Genomic DNA, 12,830 nt, shown 5'->3' with positions numbered 1-12,830 from the left:
ATGTACTTTCAGCATCGGCCGGACAGTCTTGGTTGCCCACCACTGGACTTGTTCAAGTTTATCAATATCCTTCTTGTGTTAAGGAGCCTAAAACTGGATGCAGTATTCCACATCTAATCTAACAAGTGCTGTGTAAAGACAAATAATAAATACAGCCCAGTATGTTGTTAGTATTCATTGCTGACAAAGCACACAGCTGACTTGTTTAGCCTGCTGTCCATCAGACCTTCAGGTCCTTTATTCAGCAGAACTGCTCCCCAGCCTGTGAGTTCTCAGTCCGTATAGTTGCAGGGGCTTAGCCTGTTTCAGCTGCAGAACTTTGCATTTGCCCTTGTTGAATTTCTTGAGGTTCCTGTCAGTTCATTCCTCTGCCTCTGAACATCAGTCCTGCCCTTGAATGCATTGGCCACACTCCCCAGTTTGGTTTCATCCACAGACTTGAGGAAAGTGTGTTTCCTCTCCTCCAGGTCACTGACTGAAATATTTAACAGGACAAGCCCCAGATGAGAGCTCTCACTGCCACCTGTAACCAGCTTTCAGGTGAATATGAGCCATTAACCACAGTCCTTTAGAGGCTGACGATACAGGTGTGTTTTTCACCCACATAGTAGTCCACCCACCTAGACAATAAAATCCCAGCTTGGTTACAAGGGTGCTGTGCAAAACTGCTAAAGACTTGCTACGATCAAGCATCCCTGCTCTCCTGTCATTCACAGATGTAGTCATTTCATCACAGAAGACAGGCTGGTAAAGCATGATGTACCCTTGGTAAATCCACGCTGGCTCTTCTCAGTCCCTTTCTCTTTCATGTGCCCAGAGATAGCTTCCCAGGAGTACTTGCTTCGTGATTTTCTTAGTCATGCAAAGATGTTAGAGAGCAGCCTTGTAATGACATGAGCCCAGCTTTCTGAACCCTTGGATGGATTCTGTCAGGTCTCATGAGTTTGTATGCATCAGATCCCTGGTTTGGTCCTCTTTACTACTGGTAGTTCCTCTCTTCCTTGAACCCTGTCTCTAGTCATAAAGGTCTGGGAAAACCTGTCAGTGATGACCAAGGCAAAGAAAGCGTTGAGTATTTCAGCCTTATCTTTTGTCTGTTTTCTCTAAATCACCTGCTCCATTCAGCAACAAGACCCACGTTTCACCTGTTCCTTCTTTTATTGTAAATGTACTGGTAGAAGCTGCTCCTCTTGTCCTTGGTGCCCCTTGCCAAAATCAGCTTTTGCTGAACTTTGCTTTTCTATCGTTGTTCTTGTCCAGACAATGTTTGTTTTCCTCCTTTGTAGCTGTCCCTGCCGCTGTCGCCTGCATGTGTCCTCTTTGCACTGGAGTTCAGTCATGAACTCCCTGCTTAACTGGGTCGATGTCTTGATGTGTTTATATTGTTTTCCTTGGTTTCTGGACAGTCCATTCTTCTGCTTGGAAGAGGTTGTCCTTAAAAACCTGTCAGCTCTCCTGAGCTCCTTTTGTCTTCAGAGCGCTCTCCCACAAGATCGATTCCATCCACCAGTCTCCTAAATAAGCTGAAATCTGCTTGTGATGTCCAGGGTCTGTACCTGGCTGCCCTCTTTACTTGCTCTCCTAAGGATCCTGAACTCTATTTCATGATCATTGTAGCCAAGGCTGCCATTAATGACCACATCCTTGACCAGCTCTTCCTAGCTGTGAGTAGCAGATGCAAAGTCGTGGGTGGCCCATCTGGCATTTGAGCAAATGTCAAGGAGGTAATCTCTTGTAAGTCTGATCTGGAAACTTCCTCAGGTTGCTGGAAGATGACTCAGTCCACTACTCGCCCTGTTTTAGTGATTTGTAACAAGCTCCCACCGTGATGTCATCTTTACTACCTCTCCTCTGATCATGACCCATAAGCAGTCAACTAGGCTCTTGCTCAGTCCATAGAAAAGCATGCTTAACTTGATCTACCCTTTCACATAAATGGCAATCCTCTGTCCTCTTCTTGCCTAAAGAGCTGTCCATTGGAGCACTCCAGTCATGCCACCTGTCCCACCACATCTCAGTGCCTGCAGCGATGTTGCAGCTCTGCATCTGTCCAGGGAGCTCTAGCTTTTCCTGTTTGTTTCCAAAGCTGAATGCATTTCTGCACAGGCATTTGAAGCTGGCTTCCTTTCCACCTGTTTCATCCTTCCTGATGAGCACTCTTAAACCCATCACACTTCCTTGCATTCTTACTACTCTTGGTGTCTGTCTCCTCACTTATCTACAAGCTGTTACCACCATTCCCCAACGTGCCCTTGAAGCCCTTCCTGCCAGGTTGGCAAGCCTTTGGCAAAGATGTTTCTAAGCCACTTTGTCATATGGTTCCCCTCTCTTGTTAGCACCCCTCAAAGAGGTACTCATGATGATGTAAGACAAAAAGAGCCTGTGACACCAGCCACAGGTGGCAACTCCATGTTGTGTCTACCCCCACCCAAGCCCTTCACCAGCAGAACCGTGGGGACTGTCATCCTGGCTCCCATGCCCTTCACCCTTGCTCCCAGAGCTCAATAGTCACTCTGAACTTGCTCCAGGTGCCCCTTGGCGGTGTCCTTGGCGGCCATGTGGCTGAACAACAAGCAGTGATAGACTGAGAGCCAGGAATGATCCTCAGCAGTCTGTCCATAATAACAGCCCAGATCCTGGCCCCCAGCAGCGTTTTTAGGTCCCCACGTCATCCTCTGCTGCACAAGCTTTCATAGTCTCTGTTGAGTCCCCTCCAGGATGCTGGTGCACAGCAGGTAGCCAGGTGTTCACCACAGGTGAGCCAGGCGCCTCTTAGTCACTTTGCTACTTTTCTCAAAACTCTCAATGGTTCTTTCACTGTCATTTTAGTCATGTTTGACATGTTTCTTTGTCTTCTGTTTCTGTCCAAGTAAGCATGAAAATAAGCGGGGAAACTCTTGGAAAGGAATCTAAGCTCTCTGTCCCGTGGAACGGAATCTAGAGAAGGGAAAACCTGTGGGAGGAGATGGTCGGTATGGCACGCCGAACGTGGGGCGGGCATGAAGAAAGAGAAGTGTGGTTTGCAGGAGTAAGCCTATGCCCAGTAAGAGCCATAAGGCACTTTGAAGGGTCTGCCTTGAAGTTTCTTCTTACTCTGCACTGCAAAGCACCATACCTAGCTCTCAGGGCTTCTTCAGCCTTACTGAAAAACCTGGTCTGATTAAAGGGCTTTATCTGGTTCAGAGGTAGGTGAAAGGCTGCAGGTCCGTAGTCGCTTCTGGCTCCCCAGCCAGTGAAACTGGTAACAGGTGGAGAGGTACTGATAATTTTCTGTCACAGCCTTGATTCTGGATTTTGTCCCGATGAAAGAAGTTGTGTATATTGTATCTTTTTTTTTTTTAAGCTAATAAGATTCTTGTTTATTTTACAGGCTGAATATTCAGAGCTAGTTGAAACGTTGCTATCAACTCAACAAGATCCAGTAATTTACCAGCGGTTAGCAGATGCCTTCAACAAGCTTACTGCAAGCAGCACTCCTCCTACACTGGACCGTAAGCAGAAGATGGCCTTCTTAAAGAGTTTAGAAGAATTTATGGCAAATGTTGGTGGACTTCTCTGTGTAAAATAAACAACAAAACTCTATGCCTAATTTAGACCCTTTCTGCAAAATGCACTGAGAAATGCTGAATGCTGACTAAATCTTGTACCTGTCTCTGGGTTCTTTGCAGCCATCTCAGATTCTAGAGAGCCTGGAATTTTGGACGTAACACAATGGAATAGGAGAGGTCAACTTTGAATCAGCTTCTGCTATTACGTGTTAGCTGCAATCTGTCATACTTGTGTGTGGGAGAGAATGAACAGAAAAATTGAATTTAAATTTTTTTCCATATATGTGCAAACAGATATGGGCACAATGAAAAATAAATTCAGTGCCTTCCCCCCTCCCCCCACTGGTTTAAAATATGAGTGGCCAGATAAACATACAGATTTCATTTCTACCCAAAATCATGTTAGAGTGTGATGCAGATACATGCAAAGCTCTAAACAGCTTAGCTGATTTTAAGCTTTATTTTTCCTCTCTTGAAGTTTGAGTTTGTGTTCCAATGGGGAAGAAAAACCAAATGGTATTTTAACTTGCGTTTAGTTCTGGTTTTCTACATCAACCTGACATTGCATGTTTAATGCACTGCAGGTTTTTACATTATGTTCTGCTGCCTAAAGTTCAGAAGAATAAAAGGTGTATATTTTTGTTCCCCTGAAATGAACTTTAGGAACTGTAGCCATTTCATTGCCTTAATTTAAAAGGAAAGAAAAAAAGCTCATATACTTTAGATAAGAAATTTAAGGCAAGATTTGACTCTTCAGAGTTGATTTAGGATGTTGGCATTAAGCTGCTGTGTACCTGTTGCAGCCCTTCATGTTGACGTGTCATTTTGGAATGAGTGTCTAATGCAAGGTTTATGTGTAGTTTTACTTTCAGTATCTGTTTTGATTCATAGCCGGGTTGCACGCAACTGCAGTGTATTTCTACACTGAACTGTTTGCTTAAGCAATAACAACTGAAATGGTGTAAATTACTGGCAAACCTTTTAAAGTTGGGGCATTAGCTAAAACAATTACGCTAGAACAGGGGCATCAAACCCTGTTACTCAAGGGCCATATCTGTTTGACTCGGGTCGAGAAAGGTAATTGGGATGTGTAGTGCTGCGGGGGATTTTGGTTGTCATGAATCTGTCTCCACTTCTGCAGAGCCCTCCCAGCTGCTCTGCTCTTGCTCAGTTTTTTATATCAGCACTTTGGCTATTGTGACAGCAGAATATAGTGCCCTGAGGATAGTGGACCAACAAGGGGGAGCAGCACACGAATACGAAAGCAAGGCCTGCTTTGTCTCCAGTCGAGAGCCAGAGGAAACTGAAGCAAACACAAATGCTGCATGTGTAGTAAAGTGGATTTTCGTGGAAATACACGGAGGCAGAAGCGGGCCCTTTTTTTTTTTTTTTAAGACCTCTGGTAGATTACGCTGTTGAATATTTCCCATGTGTTTTTGAAATTAATATAAAATGTACAGCATACACCTTTACGTGGCTATGTATAGCATCATGTTTGCAACTCTGTGCCATTCTTCAGCTATTCATCTCAAAATTAGTCACAATAGCCAGAATTTTTAAAAGACATAAATCTGTAATACTGTGCTATAAGTGATCTAAGGCTTTTTTATTTTTTAGTTAAATCCATACCTGTCTCAAGCATGGATCCACAAGGCCAAAAATGCCATCTCTTCATTATACTTTTCTTTTTTAATTTATGTGAAAACTGGGCTAGGGCAGATGTACACGTTAAAAAGTGACCATAAAACCTGTTAGATAATGTACCTTCCCAGCTAGTATTTTATTTCTAAGATAATTTGCATAGTATTTTACAACAGGGGTATTGCTCTCAATTTTTTCTTTAAACTGTAATGCTTTTCTTTAAGAGATTTCTTGACTGTGCACTTGCGCAAAAGATAATGATCCTGGCAGGTCCTTCTGTTTTTAAACTGTTCTGATGGCTGATTTTTTTAAATTTGTCTGGGTTTTGCTGTGTTTTTGAAACTCCTTGTGGAGTTTCTCTGAGTTTCTATGTTGAACAGGGCAGCAGTTCTGAAACCTCATTTTTTCAGGTGTAGGACATTCAAGCCTGGGAACACACGTGGCAGTAGGAGCTGCTAGTTTGTCATGATGTGCGCAATGTCAAATATCTAGGCCAAAGTCTTCAAAGAGATCATAGTAAATACCTTCACATTTTTTGGGTCTGATGTTCATTTCTTTTATAATTAGCTCTGTCATTGTCATTTTTTTTAATCCTAAAGCTGTCTCACTATTTAAAAGTATTTATTAACTTCAAAATTTTGAAATCCTCTTGAATATTATGATTGATGAATGGGAGCACAAATTGAGTTAGTATTCAGGACAAAGTAATGTGGCTACCCATTACTCTTCTTATCAGGCCCATTGTGTTGTAACAAGCAGAGACGTGCAGCATCTTTTGACTATCAAGACTCGCTGAAGTACGAACATTTACGTTCAAAGACTGATTTTGAAGGTTGATTAAAACTTTCCTTTACCATTCATTTAAAATTAATATTATATGTTTAAGGGAAACTGTCCTGGTAAGGGATTTTTTTTTTGTAGTTTTCCTGCTTGATGTTATGCTAGACAACATTCTTCCTTTCGTGTTTCTTAATTTTTCTTCCATTCTCGTATATTCAACAGGGATCTTTCCATGCCATTTTGTGTCTCTTTTAGAGCAAATGCTAAGTTCTGGGAGTAATATTAATTCATACTTCTGCTGGCTAGCTGGCTGCTTCTACCTAAACTATCTGGCTTCTATATCTCTTCCAAAAAAAAAAAAAAAAAAAAAAAAAAAAAAAAGAAAAAAAATCCTTCAGTGATCTCCTACACATACAGTTGCTGTAAGTCTGAATGCAAAAGCTCATTCAAGTCCATAGGAAAGACTCATTCATAGACCATTTTCACATTGAGAGTTGGCTCCACATAAGTATTCTGAAATTTTTATAGCATCACTGCATTGATTTTCCATTCGCTGTGCAAAGTGAATAATGGTTCTAAAAATGCACCTGTTTTTTGAAGAAAAAAAAAGGCAACTCAAACTGAATTATAAATGCTGCATGACTTAATTGTAACAAATATATTTGTCTAGACTTTTTTTGCTAAAACAGATTATTGCTCCAGTGTTTTCATTCTGAGAATAGAAACTAAGTAGCTGCTTTCCCATTTTTCCAGCTCCTTCCCCATTGTAATAGCTGGTTCTAATGCTGGCATAATAATTTTCTGTTGTTCAACCTATTATTTTCGACGCTGGCAAGCGTGACCATCTAGTTGGGTTATGAAATCCAAGACCACCTTGAAAGCACAGATACACATGGACAGGGAGAAGTGGACTACTACTACATGAAATTTCCACTGTCATGCGCATTATGCCTTAATTACCCTCACTGAATTACTGCCAGAATCTGCTACTTATTGCCCAGAGGTTTGTGTTTCACTGTTTAATGATAAAGGGCTCACTGTTTTCCTCAGGAATGAGAAACTTGTTTTCTCAGCATGTCCAAATCCTACTATTTGGAAGAGAGGGGGTTGAATCGGAGTCATCTCTTCAATAGTGTGTAGCACTCACTAAAGCCCCAGTGTTTACCTGGGTAAATCCCACTATATCTAAGCCATGTAGTTCTAGAAAATAAGCTCGCTTAGAGCAGTCAATTGTCCGTTTAAAGTCTAGTTCTTTAAAAGGTGAAGCAAATTCTAATTTGTGATCTGCAAAATTATTAAAAAATATAAATTGCAGCATTTATCTTGTAAGACACTTCAAGTAATGTCAGTTTTGGTTAAATAATTATATGAGAAGGGGTGTTTTTTATGGAAGTAGCTTGATGAATATAAGCGCAGGAGTAGGAGCCAGGCTCCTCTAATTTTGTATCAGTTTTTCCACTGGATCCTCTGTGGCCATTGGCAAGTCGCTAGAATTGTGTCATTGTTGAAATAGCGGCAATACCGACCTACCTCACAGGGGTGTTGTGAGGATTATCTTATGCCTATAAAATGCATTGAGGATCAGAGATGCTATGTAAATATTAAATATCTTAATTTTAGTTTTGTGAGGTGTAAGATTTACTGTAATGAAATCAGAAGATTTTCATAATTACAGTGCCCAGTAGAGGCAGCAGTGGTGCAGCATTCCCCAAGACTGGTCTACTGCAGTACAGTAATGCTTGCTGTAATTTGTAGTTATTTCAATTACAGCCAACTGAAATGGTGGCATCTTCTTAAATAAGATAAGATTCCCCACCAGTGTGCCTCCGTTCTGGTCTAAATAGTGAGAGAGGACAGTTGCTAGTTATTCAGGCTTTGGTGCCTCTACTTGTGACAAGTGCCGCTTGTGGTGGTAGGGGATTTTTGGTTGGGTTGGGTTGGGTTTTTTATGCTTCTCTGCAAGGAACAAACACTCATTTTCCCCATATCTCTTCAAGTCACTCAGTATAACCAAAGCCTAATGGTATAAAACTTAAAAAGCCAGCCTGGCCCCCCGACAAATTTGTTTTTAATGTGAATAGGTTGTGCCCTCTTTGCAGTGAACGAGAGTAATGCTTTCCACCACTAATCATGAAACAAATCACGAAGTGTCATTTGCTCCAGACCCTTAAGCTCTCAGCTGTCTTACAAACCCCTTTTTTCAATATAAGATTTCTTGGGGCCCTAGCAACCGAGACATGGTATCCCTGGCTTTCCCTTCTCCTCAGTGAATTAAAGTAGATTCTGCTTTTCCATTTCTTCCCTTTCCCTATCCTGCTTCTCCTTTCCTTTTAAGCCATTCTCAGAAAAGATTTGGAAGACCCTTCCAACCTCAAGGGAAAGATACTACCCGTGTGATTTTCCAGTCTATTACAGCTTGATACTTGAAATTGATAAAATCATTTCTAATAGCATTCCCCAGCACATTTCAGTCTCTCATTGAACCATTCTAGAGTTTATATTTAGGAAAAAATATTACCCTCTTTTATTTGTTCCCTTTGTGCAAAATAAGGAAGCTCCATGCAGTGAACATGCAGTTTCAAGGCAATAAATGCTAGTACTGCTGTTGGTCAAGTTTGTAAATATTTTAAATGTATAATTCAGTACTATGTTGAGTTTATATATTAAAAATGCAGGGATTGAAGTGCTAGTTGATTTCAAGTATTGTTTTACCTGTACAGATGAAGATAAGAAGTTGCATAGAAATACTTCACAATTTGTTGCAATAAGACTTGGGAAATGGCTGTGTAATCAAGCCTTATCACAACTGAATTTTCAATTTTCAAATGAACACTTTCTGTATTATTAAGATCCATAAGCAGGAGGAGGATAAAATTGTTTTCCACTAAAGACTTTTATTATTTTGTTTTGGCCATGTGTGATTTGTGTGTATTCTTGTTTAATATTTTTCTAAAATCTCACCTCTGTTGAATCCCTGAAATAGCATTTGTTATATCTTCTTACGGTAGAAACAAAAATAGTAACATTATGAAACCTCAGGCTACACATTGTGCTCTTTGGCTACTGTGAACGCACACAGTAATTCAGTTAAAATTGATGGGGTAACTTTAATTTACATTGGCGCTTAAGGCGCGAGTTTGTCCATCAACAGAAAAGTGAAAAACAACAATGTGATCAGGTGTGTGACAGGAGTATCTCACACTGGACTGCAATTACCAGAAGTGGTAATTAATTAATCTTTTCTCCCATCCTTCAAAAAAAAAAAAAGCTTAATGGTTACTTTTCAGGTCACTGTTATTGGTGGTGTTTGTGTACCCAGAAGGAACACTGATTTCTGGGTCTTAATTTTTTTTTTGTGTAGATATAATCTAAACAGTTTCTGTTGATGCCTGGCATGGAAATGTTTTCCAAGCTCGTAATCCGTTCCCACGTACAGGACATCCAACAGTATGTTACTTCATGTATATCAGAAGAGTTCAGTTAAAGGCAGCAGTTCCGAATGTGCTATAATACAATTACATTTGGATAAACTACAAATATTTTCAGTTACATTTGGATAAACTACAGCTGTCTTCTATTGTTCGCCTCTTACTTTCATGCACTCACCTCTTTAAAAAAAAAAAAAAGAAAAAAAAAAGCTTCACGAATCCTGAAAGTAAAACTACAATTATGGTGGTGACAGCTTGCTATACATCTTGGCCGTATGCGTCACTAGGCTTTTACTGGTTTCAGAAGTAAAATTATTGCAGTTATATGTTTATTTTGGCCTGGTTTAGTGCAGTGAGCATTTTGGTGAAGGACAGAAACATTTAAGGTAATTTTGAGCAAATCCCTGAAAGCAGCTGGTAAGATTAACAGCAGCGTATCCAAGAGCCTTTCATGTAGAAAATTGAATTATTCTGCTTTACCTTAAATATGAGGTCTGGAATAAACTTGAATGATTTGGGTACAAAGTCTTTATTCACACTTGTTTGTGTAAGTGTATGCAAAACCCATCAATTTTGCCTTTATGAAGCTTACATTTGCCTCAGTCGTGAGTGGTGGAGTTGGTGGTGGGTTGTTTTCCTTCATTGATTTGGATTTGCCATGTATTATAAGCAGAAAGGTAGAAAGCTCTGCCTTCCCAGTGAAATTTGTCTGGCAGGTCAACCGAGGAGGAGGTCGTACATGAACTGGAAGAGGGGAGGAGGAAGGGGAGACAGTAAAAAGTTTGCAACCTTATGTGGAGAAAAAAAATAAATCAAGCTAATCTGTAAGAAGAAAAAGAAATCCATAATACAAGTATCATCCTATAACTTGGTAACTTGTGTCATCCTGACAAGGATTAGTAAAAGCCTGCCGTTTCATCAACACGTTTTTTTGGGGGAAAAGAGAAAGTTCTATTTTGGAATTGTATGCGATGCGGTACTACTGGTGTGAGCTTTGTTAATTAAATAATAAAATCTTTATTTTGCGAAACATTCCAGACAGATCTACATCTCCAAAGAGAACACTGAAGTTGCCCACTGTGACCGATACATAATGCATTACTAGTTTTTCTTCCATTTATATTTGAATCTCATGGAACAATGGTTTTCACCTTACCATCTACCAGAAGTTGTCAGATTTGATTTTTCCGACACTGTTGCCTTTGCAAGTTAGAGTAAGGCAGAGCTTTGGGTGTGATGTACCTTCCCCTTTTCTTCCCCTCTCTCTCTGGCCTACTGTTCTTGGTTGCGAAGGCGTGAATGTTTGATTTGCTTTAACCTACTGTTTTGGATGATGTGGTTTGGGTTTGTGGCATATTCAGACAGCTTCCAATCTCTCTGTTCGGTGTGTACTGAATGAAAGTCGTCACTAGACTCCAGCACAAGTATTGATTTGAAAGCCTCGCTTACAACTTGGTTTAATAAGTTGTCAGGACGTTTTGCTTTAATTGTAGAACTGCACCGATACTTCTAATGGTCTTTTGTTCATTCAAATGATTGTTGTAACTCAGAAAAAACCCCCAAAGCCAAAATCCCACCACCACACTGTGGAGTCTTTAGGAAGATCACTGATGTCCTCACACGAGATCAACACTGCTTTGGGGAAGGCTTAACACTCTTCTGCCACTTTAAGGAAAGACTGTTCTTCTGAAGTACTTTTTGCCTGCTTTTAGGCTGTTATGCACTTTCATGATTTCTTAACAAACTACTGTTAAAAATGTACTGTAACATGGATTTTGATAAGCGCACATGTATTTAAACAGTTCACTCAGCCTCAGGAAAGCTGGAAAAATCAGATACCTGTTTTGTATCTTGGTTAAAATGTTTGTTATCTACGTCCCTTAAGATGGCCAGATAATGTCTAGATCCTGTAACTATTTAAGATACCAGAATAGTCTGTAAAAGGAGGACAGTGTAATGTTACTCTAGGGACTGAGAAAATGGTGTCCTTCTCTTATTTTTCTTAGAGGTATATATAGTCTGAATTGGAGTTTCAAAAACAAAAAACAGTGATAAACCCCATTTACTGTTCAGGAAAAAAAAATGTTTTCTTTCTAACACTAGCGTATTTCTATTTTCTTCCTCCTCCTGAAAAAGCGTGTGTGAAATAAGTGCCGAGGTATGTGTAGGAAAACTGTAAAATCTGCTGCTGTACATAATGTTTGCTACTTGACTGCATTTTCTGTTCCACCTTAATTTTACTGGTTTTGCTAAATATATTTTATATATTTTCCTTCCTGCTTCTTGTGATGGCAGAGTGCTTACATCTTTGGGGGGAAAAAGCAAAAAAACAACCATGAGAAAGTGCTGGCCAGAAGATTCCATCAAGATTGTATGTTACCATGTATCTCAGGTCATTTTTTGAGGGAACAGCATAAATCAGGGTCAATATGGCATAGTAAAATAAATGGGGATATTAGAATGTACAAAGGTATGAATGCTAGTAATTCTGTTTCTGGGTCTTTTTTTTTTTTTTAATTACTTCTAAAATCCATTTAAAATGTCAATACCACTGGATAGTATTAAGTGACTCATGGTCTACTTAAGGTAGAGCATTTTTCAGTCTGAAGCCTGTAGCTTTCTCTGTGGTCCCTGAATTACTTCCAAGGGATCTACAAAGCCTGGCAAGATAGGAAGAGGACACTGTGATCATGTATCGCTGTAGTATTTCTAAGATTTGCATCTCCAATAGAGAAAGACTTGGGAGTCCATAAACTGTTTGAGGATGAAAACGTACTGCTGTACTTGAATTCAGAGAGCGACTGCAATCTTTGAGAAGGCTGACTGGTAATCTGCCCTACTGCATGACCCAAGGTCTCGGGAAGCTCTGATGCAGCTGGCCCACCAAGCTACCCCACGGGCCTCTAATGCACGTTTTATTCTGCCTCTGTAGAACAGCTCGGTATTGAAAGAGAAAGTGCAGTAAGCCTCTCTTACAAAGACAAGATGTTGCAGGTTGTTCTGCGAATAGAGTATTTCCACTTTATTACTTTCCGTCTTCGAAAGTAGGATTATGTTGATGCTAACTAGAAGTAATCCTTGTATGGCTGTAAAGCATTGCGTGCTTGGCTGCCTTCTAAATGAAACGTGCAGTTGGTTTGACAGCCCTAAAAATGTCAACATTTTGGGGGGAAAAAGCTATTAAGAAATTTCTTAGAATTAATGGCAACAGCAGAGGTTCTACAATTGGAATTCAATAATCTATTTTCATATTAGTTAAAATGGATTATACTTTTTCATATGGCTATGGTTTGTGCTACAGGAAGAGGACTCAAAAGACTTTAGTATAGAAAATACAATAGAATATAAAATAAAAAGAAAAACCTCAAACCACAAAAGCCTTATGAGTAACAAGTTGCTATAACTTACCAGGATAGGACTGTGTTTGTAAAAA

The 12,830-nt window shown here is 39.9% G+C and overlaps 1 protein-coding gene across 1 annotated transcript in view; it reads left to right on the top strand.

Moving 5' to 3' along the window:
• XPO4 (exportin 4) overlaps positions 1 to 6,230 on the top strand; it is an 80,657-nt gene extending 74,427 nt beyond the window's left edge. Inside the window, exon 23 of the mRNA XM_054211628.1 lies at positions 3,371 to 6,230. Coding sequence (XP_054067603.1) covers positions 3,371 to 3,568 — 198 coding nt within the window. The 3' untranslated portion in view covers positions 3,569 to 6,230. The remainder of the gene's footprint in view (positions 1 to 3,370) is intronic.
• The last annotated feature ends 6,600 nt before the right edge of the window (positions 6,231 to 12,830 follow it).

Source organism: Rissa tridactyla, chromosome 1 (genome assembly GCF_028500815.1).
Source record: "Rissa tridactyla isolate bRisTri1 chromosome 1, bRisTri1.patW.cur.20221130, whole genome shotgun sequence".
In the NCBI taxonomy this organism is placed as follows: Eukaryota; Metazoa; Chordata; class Aves; order Charadriiformes; family Laridae; genus Rissa; species Rissa tridactyla.
Note: the sequence above shows the minus strand (reverse complement) of the source record. Positions and strands in the feature narration are given on the sequence as shown.